At 52.0% G+C, this 11,248-nt stretch overlaps 6 protein-coding genes across 7 annotated transcripts; 3 read left to right on the top strand and 3 right to left on the bottom strand.

Moving 5' to 3' along the window:
* Positions 1-1,502: 1,502 nt before the first annotated feature.
* PV05_04782 (uncharacterized protein) lies at positions 1,503-2,027 on the bottom strand (the record flags this gene model as incomplete). Its single annotated transcript, XM_013461229.1, has 1 exon — positions 1,503-2,027. One exon carries the CDS (start codon positions 2,025-2,027, stop codon positions 1,503-1,505), a length of 525 nt encoding a protein of 174 aa, XP_013316683.1.
* A 530-nt stretch (positions 2,028-2,557) lies between these two features.
* On the top strand, positions 2,558-3,511 carry PV05_04781 (uncharacterized protein; the record flags this gene model as incomplete). The annotated part of the gene is made up of 2 exons (XM_013461228.1): positions 2,558-2,734; positions 2,846-3,511. The coding sequence occupies 2 exons, from the start codon at positions 2,558-2,560 to the stop codon at positions 3,509-3,511; spliced, it is 843 nt and encodes a 280-aa protein (XP_013316682.1).
* A 1,043-nt stretch (positions 3,512-4,554) lies between these two features.
* PV05_04780 (uncharacterized protein) lies at positions 4,555-5,316 on the top strand (the record flags this gene model as incomplete). The annotated part of the gene is made up of 3 exons (XM_013461227.1): positions 4,555-4,674; positions 4,728-4,885; positions 4,986-5,316. 3 exons carry the CDS (start codon positions 4,555-4,557, stop codon positions 5,314-5,316), a joined length of 609 nt encoding a protein of 202 aa, XP_013316681.1.
* Positions 5,317-6,000: 684 nt separating this feature from the next.
* Positions 6,001-9,026, top strand: PV05_04779 (uncharacterized protein). The gene is made up of 2 exons (XM_013461226.1): positions 6,001-6,088; positions 6,261-9,026. The coding sequence occupies exon 2, from the start codon at positions 7,701-7,703 to the stop codon at positions 8,121-8,123; it is 423 nt and encodes a 140-aa protein (XP_013316680.1). The 5' UTR covers positions 6,001-6,088; positions 6,261-7,700; the 3' UTR covers positions 8,124-9,026.
* Positions 8,755-9,873, bottom strand: PV05_04778 (the record flags this gene model as incomplete). Of its 2 annotated transcripts, XM_013461225.1 has the most annotated exons (3): positions 8,755-8,838; positions 8,899-8,977; positions 9,172-9,873. In XM_013461225.1, 2 exons carry the CDS (start codon positions 9,871-9,873, stop codon positions 8,927-8,929), a joined length of 753 nt encoding a protein of 250 aa, XP_013316679.1. In that variant the 3' UTR covers positions 8,755-8,838; positions 8,899-8,926. The 2 variants fall into 2 exon arrangements, with proteins under 2 accessions (XP_013316679.1, XP_013316678.1); XM_013461224.1 differs by having other exon boundaries at positions 8,899-9,873.
* A 53-nt stretch (positions 9,874-9,926) lies between these two features.
* On the bottom strand, positions 9,927-11,228 carry PV05_04777 (uncharacterized protein; the record flags this gene model as incomplete). The annotated part of the gene is made up of 1 exon (XM_013461223.1): positions 9,927-11,228. One exon carries the CDS (start codon positions 11,226-11,228, stop codon positions 9,927-9,929), a length of 1,302 nt encoding a protein of 433 aa, XP_013316677.1.
* Between the last annotated feature and the right edge of the window lie 20 nt (positions 11,229-11,248).

Below are 11,248 nucleotides of genomic sequence, written 5' to 3'. Positions count from 1 at the left end.
GCTTGCATCCATCCAACAGTTTCGATCTCAGGAAATCGTCCCTTTTTACCAGCGAACATGAAATACAAATACGACATCATGAAGTACCGATACAATATGACGAAGTCCTTAAAGGTTGACGCCGAAATGGCCAGGAATCGACCCAGTGGGTTCACTCCACGCCCTACAGCGTTCCTTGTGATCAAATTACTATCTGCACGGTCGAAAATTCTACGTGAGCTCCGAACTCGATAAGGGATCTATCAGTTTCGCTCAAATCATCATCGACGCAATCTCGAATGGAGGACCGCTGAAGGTGAAGTTCACTACAATTCACGGCGACAACTTGCAGAGCCGAATGGAGAACGCATTATCCGAAGACGATCGCGGCAACGACAGAGAAGTGTTGGGTGCAGTGAGCGATGTGGTGGTGCACATTGTAGGAACCAGGATGAGCTGGCATCTGGTGTTCGAGAATGTACTTCGAAAGTACTCGGTCGTGCAACTGTGTCAGTACAGAAGGCCGACAGCTACAGTACTCCAATCCGCTACCCGCGCGTCACAGGATTTCCAGAGCTTCCCGGGTCTGGTTCAGGAGTTCAACCTCTTCTGGACAAGTTTGATTGTTCCAGCGACTCGAATTGTCCGGACTCTCATGTGACATCCGACAGACCACCTGGCCAACATACAAATAACCAGTCCCCTCGGTCTGGTGGAGACGACGCGAAACTCCATCGATCTCCTGATCCCTTCCGAACGGTCTCATCCAAGAGCATTGGCATCACCACTTTCACGATGGGCACCTGAAGGTATAGCACAACCTCAACTTCGGCCTCCACCAGTACTCAACCTCGTGGAGTTTGAAGAGAATCACCCGATCATGGAAACCTGTCATTGGAGAGAAGTGTCCCTTCTGCAAATCTATTAACCTTGCCTGGAACGAGCCATCAAGTGAGCGTCCTGTTGATGTCAGATGCATCTCCTGAGTGCTGTCTTTACGTTCCTTCTCCCTAAGCACTTCAAAATCCTCTACACTCGGCCTATTACTTAATCTTCGGCCAACGTTGGAGCCGGGAAGGCTGTCTGGAAGAGAATTCCAAGCTCTACGTCGACTGAAGGAGCTGTACGTGAATAAACAAGAATGTTACCTGGGTTATAGACACCGAATTCCAAAACCTGGTCACACCTTGGTGTCCAGTGCCGTGGGAAATAGCTGCAAAGACCATACGGAACCGACCAGTGTTGACCGAGAATGTGGACTATCGAATCAAATTTGAAGTACTCAACTGTCTACGGCCATACAAAAAGGAGCATGGCCACTAAGGGTTCTTTGTCACATGTGGCATTAGGCCGGCCTGTGCATAGACCAGTTTGCGCACCTCCATCTTTGACACGAATCTCAGGATTTCAACGTCTCAGCTCCCTTATAAGCCATACTGTGAAGTGGGCTTGGAACGGGAATCAAGAGGACCTAACGGATCCGGGGATCAATTCAAGGTCTTCGAGAGTGGAAAGCCTGCCGTCTAGAGATCACCGCTTATCTCTCGGACGGTGGGATCCTTGCCACATAGCGGTGATGCGCGGTCGGAAGAAGCCATCAAAGAGCTGGAAGATCTTATGGAGGACCTCGCGACACACCACATACCCTCTAATTCTGGTTCTGCTTCGGTCCCTGTACCATCGACAGGTGACTTTCTCTGCTGGTTGGTAAGACTCCTCGCCAGATACAAGAGACCACAGATTTGCGTCTCTTCCTTTTGACGTTCAGGGACAGCCCATCCACATTGTGCTATTACAGCCATCATCCTTCTCCTGTGCCTATCTTTGGCGCTCTGCCGGCTGGTTACATCCTCGGTAAGGATAAGGCGCGGAGAGGAGAAATAATATTGGGAGATCAAGAAGCCTCCCATCTCGTCTTTCTTCCATCCAAAGCCGAAGCCGAAACGTTCTGCTCCGTTCTTCAGGCAACAGTCACCGATCGACGCGTTGAGGTCAGCCACAATGACCATACTCAGGCCGAACGCACTGAAGTCCACAGATGGATTCATGGTCATTCAGATGGCGTTCTTGTCGCATGCAAGCTCTACGATTCCGGTGTCAACATTCCCGACCTTCCGCACATAGTCTTTGTCGGATGTCCATTATCACTGGCCACGTACATGTCTGCTTCCTCGCGTACCGGACGCAAAGGCCACAGTGGCAATGTGCATACCATTTTCTCGCCTCAAGCCTGGGGCTGTTCTTCTCATGTGGTCAGGGCCAAGCACCCTGGCATATGCCAGAAGCCCGACATAAACGATGCAGCCTTGAGATGAGCGACCTCAGCCTTTCCTTTCCTTTTCCTTTCCTTTTCCGTTTCTTTCACCTTTCCAAGCTTGACGCGCAGCCAGCACAAAGCATGATCTAGGTCTGGCTAGTCTCACTACGTGGAATATATATACCACTACATCTTCGAACTGAGCGGTACTTTCACCTCCAATAGATGGACCGAGTTGTACAGAATGTTCCAGGGACACTCCAATTAGGCTCACCGAAACCGAGCACACGCACATATTACAGTGACAGCCAGTCTACAGCCATGCGCTCCTCACATTCGGACAAACAAACTGCTGAAGCCTATGCCATGGTTCCCATAGGTCTCATGAAGGAGATTCTACCTTACGGCGTCGACAAAGAATATGGCCCTCGCAAAGAGAAAATCTCGACCAAGAATCTTTCAAGCGAAGCTTGCATCAGATCTACGAGCCTGGACGTGGTGAGAAAGACCGTCGGTGGTGTCCCATTCGTCTTCCTCTACGCAGGCAGGATGTTTGATCAACCCTGTCCCTGAAGTGGGATATGGGCAACTGATACCGTACTCACCTAGGGATTGCGTTTCCCAGCTGGAGTTGAAAATGTCTGCACTTATTACCTGCCGGCTGGTGCAGTCAAGTCGGCAAAAGTCCAACTCAGCAGGGATCACACTGATTGGAATGAACAACAAATCAAGGATGCAATTCGTGCACGATGGAATGCAGACCATGCTAGCTGCAGACTCGGAGCCTACCATCATATTCCCGCTCAGGCACCGTTACGATTCATCCAGCTGAGTGGATACGTCAGAACATGGAGACCGTCAAGCTTGGTCAGAAGGGAGGTAGGCCAGGACTGCAACAACCGACGTGTGATTTTCTTCCGAAGTCGTGGTGGCACCCCAAAGCACCCTCCTCGGTTGGTAGGACGAGTACTCGAAATACTGGACGAGCAAGCCAGGCAAGCCTCTTGTTCAGCTGCGTATCCTCGCGGCTCAGATAAGATCTTCTCTGCCGATATGCCGGTGGATCTGCGACTTGCCATGCTTTCGTCAAATGCGGATGCAGCACGGAAAGAGATCGAGAGTTGCTTTCCGATCCATAACCCCATGACCCGCTTCGGAGTCGTGTGGACAACCCGGGGTTATTACCTATCGAGGAAGGTTACGAAGCACGTTGACACCAACGTCGTCCTTCGAGCCAACGAACAGCCTGAATACATACCCCCGGACATTGAGTAAGACATATCCTCTCGGGTTGGGTGCAACGTTTGGCGGCGAGAACGAGACACCTACGTATCGTAGGAAGACTCCTTTACCTCCTCTCGCCAGAGAGCCCCCCCATATCCCCTCCGTTCTCCTCCTTCCTCCTCCTCCTCCTCCTCCTCCTGTATCTCACGTGCGAAGCGACGAGAGCCCCAGTCAGTCCGGAAGTAGAGGATGCGATTTTGTCGGTGCGACCGAATGAAGGAACGCTGTGACATCAATGTCCGAGAGTCTCAGCTCCCGACCTCTCCCTACCTCACTCGCTACAAGGCACAAGACGCTGCTCGTTCGCTCGCCAAGAAGCGCATAGCGCACCATCGAGCGGAGCTCGAGTTTGTGCTTGAGAAAGACGGCCGTGGTAATGCAACCCACCGTCAGAATTGACAATGGACTTCAACGGATTGGGAATGTTATCTTTTAGATTGGTCTCTGTCGAAGGGACAGACAGAACCAGAATACGACCCCGAACCGGAACCCGAACGCATCAGGATCGAATCGGTACCAGAACTGGAGATCTAACAACTATGCGGAACCCGGAGAAGACGAAGGCTGGGACGGGCAAGAACTCTCAGGAGATCCTGAAGCACCGATCGTGGGATGCCTAAAAGACTATATATATTTATACACCTTTTCGTTGGAGAAAAGTTGCATCAGAGAAACAACTTGGAAGACAGCAAAGATCCACAACGGCAAGGTCACATATAGCGGGATACATCGTCAAGCGCACAGAGACGTGTACCGATCTGGTGGATGCATTCGCCTTGGTGGCATCCAGAGAAGGCACAATGAGCGCCATGGACTTGAGATTCGAGCTGTGTGCCTGGAACAAGTGACAAGTCCGAACTTGTTGACGTGACAGAGCGTTGTCGGGTGAATGAATACCAGCAGATTGGACGAAGAAGCAGCCGGCCAAGGCCTTGGACAATGATCTCCACTTTGTAGACTCTTGGTTTGACGTGAAAGACGGATGGCCGTTCGAGGACTGACGCAAGTTTCGTGAGCGGACAATGTCCGGAAACATGCCTCTTACCATTCCACGACTGATGCTCAAGAAGTTCTTGGCGCCAGGTAGTCGGGCTGTCTTGACATGGCAGGATCCAGACAATACCTCCTATACTTGTGATACCTTGTACGGTATTGTTGACCCAGCGTCTAAACTATCGAGCCCAAGGAGTCTGACCATGACCCTAAGAAGACCGACAATGGACATGAAGACCGTGACTACGACGATGAGTATCGGCACGTCAAGTCGATTCCACCATTGCCGTACGTCCCTGAGACGTATATGTGCTTTCTGATCACCAAGAAATGGTATCCTGATCTGGACAATCATGTGCGAGTGTGTATCCCGTAGGAAAAGAGTCTAGTCAGCAAGACAAGTTGGACTGCAGGTGCACCAGGTACAGTTGGGGCCGGAAAGGTTACTCACAGAGGCTACATCGTGAAGCAGACTCGACAAATCCTATCCGGACGTTAATTCTTTGACCCTGCTGGATGTGTACGACGCTCAGGGCACCAAAGATGTGAACACCGTACTATTCGCCTACGAATTCGAGCAAATGAGCGCCGCCAACCTTGGAAATCTTCCGGCATACCATCGCAGTCAATTCTACGGCCTGGTCACCATGTACAATGATTCAAGAACGTCCCCTCAGCCCAAAATACAAGATGGCTACGCTATCACGATGGCGCTAGAACGCGTCAGAAACACCAAGTACTCAGCGACTCAGCACGACAATTGGTCGTACCTCGTCTACCAGTATGATCTCTTGATACCATGAAACGAGGAAATCTTCCACATCCCGAGCGAGTCGATGCAACACTTGAGAAAGTACCAAGAGGTTCTGCGGAACACTTCCCCAGCCAAATATCGTTATTGTATGGCCACCTGCTAGGCGACCTCAAGTCGACCATCAAGAAGTACCATCAAGAGCATTCAGAGGCATTAACAGGAAGAACGAACTGACTGAATTCACTACAGGAACCTTCCATCAACCAAAACGAATTCGGTAGTGTCTGAGTGGGAACGCGGCCATCCACGGCGGATTCCAAAACCACCAAAACTCCTGAAGAGAACAGAACCAAGGGCTAATCGGTCACAACTCTGGCGCTAAAAGGCGAATGCATCATTCTTGACACAGATCAAAAGGCCTTGCGAGTTGTGGTGCTTGCGTTCCAGCGCAGACACGCCGCCGCGCCACTGAAGTGTAGAGACCACATACGACCATTGGGAGGATGGAAGGAGTGTTGTGCTATGCAACCATTGCAGTCAGCTGTTCGCCGCTGGTGGACGTCATGTTCGGCAAAAGGACCCGTGCGGTCAAAAAAGCTGAGCAGAACAATAAAGAGCCAGCGTTCGAGCGTGTCAACTATGTGCTTTCCTCTCGTCAAGATGTCCTTCTTCATTGAGAAGACAAAATCAACCGACTCGCGCGTCACCACCAACAGGAGGCAGAGCCTGGTGCGTCCATGGTGCCATCTTAGATCCCTGGCCCGGAATACAAGCTCAAGCAACAAGAAATGCCACATGCCTCAATACTGGGCATCTATCTGGTGCGCTCATCCAGTCCACACAAATACCAGCAACGTTTGAACGGTCTCCGAGTGATGCTGCTTTGTGACGCACTCCGGCGAGACGACCAAGGACAAGTCCGAGGCCTTGTCCTTGTCCTTTTGATCCCAGTCTTGACGGATCGTTGCTGACTTTGTGTACGCTGCCTACTAGGCCGCAATCAAGCTCCCTCCCTAGCCTGGTCAGCATATGCGGTCGTCTTCCATCCCGCTTTGACCACGCCCCACATGGTTCAGGTACGTACTCTTCAGTGAGAATCTACTTATAATCGCCTCAGCACCCAGAATACGATACAACCGGCAAGGGGAGGGCGAACTCCGCTCGGCTGAAAATTGGGACTCAAACCGTCCAAATCACGAACCACAACGTCGAATTCATGGTCGTGCCGCGACTGCCAATGCCGTCCGGAAAAGGTCACTGCATGTACATTAAAGAGTGTCGTGAGATGTTTTCATTCGATACCGAGCGATTCGTGCACGGTGTTTGGAAGGTCGGCGTACAGTTTATGACCCACCAGGATCCGCAGGGGATTTCCGGGCTACAGCCAAGCAGCAACAGCTAGGGAAGACTTTGACAGACTGGGAGACAAAGCATCCACCGGCTACAACCAAACCTCCTCCAAAACTACGCTCGCCATTCAAATATCAAGACCCAGATGAACAAGATCCTCATGGATAAGAAGGGTGCGGTATCGTGAGCGTTATGGGGGTGTGTTAAGCGTCCAACCAAAGCTTTTCAGCAATATCAAAGGCAAGCAGGTCGCCCCGAAGATGCAACAGTGGGGGGCATCGTTGGGAAGAACATAACCTCTCCTCCTCCACGGCCAGGTGGTCTGTATGGCGTGCCGGGTCAGCAGAACATACCTTCTCCTCCATGGCCTCTTCGGCTGGTCTCCCTGGGTTCAAGCTCAACCTGCTCAGGGGTCGGTCCGATCAACAGTCTCTGTTCCAACCTACTATTACACACAACCGCAGTCGCCTCGGCCATCGTCGCCCCGGCCCCCCCCAATTTCGTCTAGGATTCCCCTTCGACTCAACTACGAGGGCAGTACATTATGCTGTCTCTACCTCCCTCTCGGCCTTCTCCTGGTTACTACGGTATGCCAGACAACGAAAGGTGCCGCACATATTCGAACCATGAAAGAATAAAGCTCGCCTGTCGCGTCAGCAGATGGAACGCATGCCTCTGGAGGGAATTCGTATAAAGCGGGTGGCTCGAAGGCCGATGGCAAAACGCATGATGTTAGCATCACGACCGATGGCGTTGCTGCTTGGTGCTTGAGATTGCACGCGGAGGTGTTCAATGAGGAGCTCAAGAGACCAGCTCTTGAACGATCTCATTCACCGTGCAGACCTTGCGCTAGCTGGCGGATTCTCAGGAGGAAGAGCAGTTTTGGAAGATGTCAGCAGCTAAAAGCACCTTCGACTACAAAGGAGGACCTTAAGCATGCCAGACCTGCATCGAGCGATCCGCCCTTCAAGCCACCTACTTTTAAAACTTCCGGCGGGGTCCAGAAGCCAGGCCCCTACCAGACATTTGGTTTCAGGAGGAGGCCGGCTGGTGATCTAGACCTACAAAAGTTGTGTGAGCGCCATGGTATTGCCGTGCCTCCGGATGCAAGGACTATCGAGGATATCTGCGACATCCTCAGTCAGCAATCGCCATTCCTACGCCGTTTGCGGCGAGGAACTTACGGAAGTTGAGCTGGTCACCTTCAATTCCTGCGTAGGTGCAGCGATGTGCGCCGATTGCTGGAGTGGGTGGATGACGGCGCGGCAGCAAAGTGATCGGGCCAACAACTTCGCGTGCCCCAGCTGTGGAAAAGACACCTTGACTTTGGGCAGACATGGGAGAGATACATCCGCGGAGACTAGCGTCGCCACCAGCATGGTTTGTACTTGTGCGGGCTGTGGACGAGGACCCTTTTGGCCGACGTTATATGCGAAGCGGTACTCGATAACCGCCCAGTATATCATCGCAGACCCCGAGGGCTTCCATCCTCAGTCCTTCCGCTAACCCCCTGCCTCCTATCACAGAGTACAATGAAACAGTGCGCTTCTTTGATTGGGGTTGCTATGTCGACACCGTGAGGTCAATTTGCAGGCTCATGAGCTTCTGGAAGACTTACATTGGTCCCGCAACGGCGCCGGGTAAGCAGTTACTCGGATCATCGCAGAGCCTATACTTTATTCACAATACATCGGTGGGTCTGTGTGAACTATGAGCCCGCGAAAACTCTTGTGAAACAAATGGGAAGCCACGAAAAAGAAGGCAACAAACCGGGGGCCTTTGTGAGTATGAACAGCAACAACACCAACACCAACACCAACACCCAACCAATATCCGGCCGAGGCCCTTCCATCCGCCTCGCTATCCCCCTAAGCCCTCGACAGAGTTTTTGCCGCCGGCGACGCTGTCGCAGAAGCGAAGTTGGCCCGTGACCGTGCCCGCGAGGCTCTTGACTCGCCGAGGAGGCCGTTTGGCAGGCGATATATCGCCAAAACGCGGAGAGGGCGGCCCTCGAGGCGGTTAGCGCGGGGGGAACTAATGATGTGATTCAAATTTCTGCCTCAAATCCCATCTGAAGACAGAGAATGGATCATGATGATGATGATGACTTCATCCCGGAGGCTGGCAATGGCAATGGCAATGGCGAGCAGCGAACACTGAGCAGTATTGCCAACTGAAAAGACTCAAGTCGATGGGTGCGTGCGTTGGATTCCTTTGAAATCTGGAGATGCTCTCGGTTGTCAGTTTTAGATTACAGTGGATGGTAATGATGGTAGCCCACGAGGTAATCGTTCCTGTTGATATCTCATCTACTTTGAGAGCATGCATGTCGCCATGGGACGTGTGGGTAATGCGCTACACTTTGTCAAGAATCAGCCATCGCATCACGTCACCTAGCCTTTCGCAGTACACAGGAAGATTCTCCTTCTTCTGTTGTGTTCAAGTTGCGCTTGCTTGCAGCAACGAGTGATTCCATCAATTCCACAAAGGTCCAGGGTGTTGTCGCCTCGCTTTCTGCACTTGGATGACTGTGACTGGTAACTTGGAGACATACCTCGTCTCTCGACGCGAGAAATTTCGCGACCTTGACCGCGTCGTCTTCCGGAAGTGCCCAGTGGAGAGAATTCTTTCTTGAGTAGCGGGCTTTCCCATGCAGCCCGAGTCTTTTCACGTCCAGACTTCGGCCCTTCGACATGGCATCTGCTATCCAGGAAGAAAAAAGTAGCTCGACCACAGCTCTGTGACCATTTGAAAGTGCCCAGCATGTAGGTGTCCACGCTTTTGAGTCTCTGGACTCGATGTCCACCTTCTCCGTCTGTACCAGAAGCTTCACCATTGCCTCATGCCCACCTTCTGCCGCCAACGATAGCGGCGTCTGTCCGAGTTGGCTGAGGGACTCGATGTCAACTTTGCCGGTGTCTAGCAGGAACCGCACCAACGCCGCATGTCCATGCTCGGCTGCCAATGCCAATGGTGTCAGACCAGAGTTGTCTTTACTATTGATATCCACTTTTCGGGTCCAGAGCAGCAACTTGACCGCTTCCGCGCGGCCTAACCTTGCCGCGCGTAAAAATGCCGTGCGCCCGTAAAGATCACAAATATCCACGTCCACCTTGTTAGTCTGCAACAGTATCTTCAGCAGGTCGATCTTGTCCTTTTCAACGGCCCAGTATAGAAGCGTCATGTTAACCAAGATGTTACGGTTCATAAAACTGGCGATTGCAGCCTCGTGCGCCTGGGGCGTAACATATAACATGGCTGGGCCATCGGATGGGGGGAAATTGTCTTCTCCTGTAACTAATAGAGCTTTCAGGTTTCCTTGCTATTATGAGCCCTTGCCGCATTTAGCGGATAATCGTAGTGACCCCCTTTGACATCGATGAGCGGAACCTTTCGAACTTCACTGCTGACGAGAGTTGGGACGCTTTCGTTGGCGAAGATATACAGCGGGCTTACACCTAGTCCGTAGCGTTCGGTCCTACGCTCGACTAAAGAGTCGCTTACCTTCACCCACTGTTCGTAGGGGAATCCATCGATGAATCGTTCTTGGTTCACGCCGTGCTCTGCTGCGGCGTCGGCGTGGAACAATATGTTGCGAACAGCGTACTTAAGAGATGGAGTGTCTTCTGGCTTTATTTCTTGTGTTCCAGGATCTGACTCTAAACAGCTCGAAGGTGTCCCAGAGCCTGGATCCTCTGAACGAACGATTTCGATATAGGTTTCGCAGCTTTTCTTCAACGTCTCATGGCTGGCACCGGGAAAATTGGATGACAGGTCGACTTGAAGTCGCTGAAGTCGATGGAGTCGCTTCGTTGTGAGAAGGTAGTCGTGCACAGATTCGTGGATGAATTGAACGGTCTCTGCTCCGCCTCCAGTGAGCTCTGCGACAACTTGGTTGCTCGAGGCAATTGTTCCGTAGTGAATTACAATGTCATGGCTGGTCATTGGAAATCTGTCGACGACGCGGTCTTTGAGGCATGAATTACACGTATCACCTGAGACGTGATTGTAGGAGGGATCGAACAACTTCTCCGTCTCTGGGCCGGGACGAGGGAACAGACCACGCTGGTTGAGAGCTGACAGGTACGACACGATATCGGTTTGGCCCGCGTTTATAGAAGATCGCATGGCTGCCACTGCTTGAAGGAGGATAGAATCCGGAGAGTTGAGGCTGCCATTTGGAAAGTGTTGCCCTCCCGACCCAGTCTTCCCAAAGTCATATTGGACGACACCTCCGTAACGGCCCTGAGGGTGGCTAATGACAACATCACCGAGCTGAATATCCACGCTCTTACTTGGAACTCCCCCAGCAATGCCCACCATAAGTCCATATCGAAGCGCAGGAAAGGCATTCTGCATATGAGCAGCCACGGCTGCGGCAGAACTTGTGCCTAGATGACCGGCTGGCAGGCATGCCACAGCAACGTTGTGTCGGCCAACACGGCCCAGTGTGTAGTGGGCCACATCGTCTAGACGCTCGTATTCCTCGTCCAAAGCTTCTCTTGCGGCGGTAAGTTCGACGTGTAGGGCACAAATCCATGCAACTGTGAAATCTTCAACTCGAGCACGGCACCTTTTCATTGCGCATTTCAAGCAAGCGGACATTGCCATTCACAGGTTCGTGAAGATGA

Source organism: Exophiala xenobiotica (assembly GCF_000835505.1).
Source record: "Exophiala xenobiotica strain CBS 118157 unplaced genomic scaffold supercont1.3, whole genome shotgun sequence".
Taxonomy (NCBI): Eukaryota; Fungi; Ascomycota; class Eurotiomycetes; order Chaetothyriales; family Herpotrichiellaceae; genus Exophiala; species Exophiala xenobiotica.
Note: the sequence above shows the minus strand (reverse complement) of the source record. Positions and strands in the feature narration are given on the sequence as shown.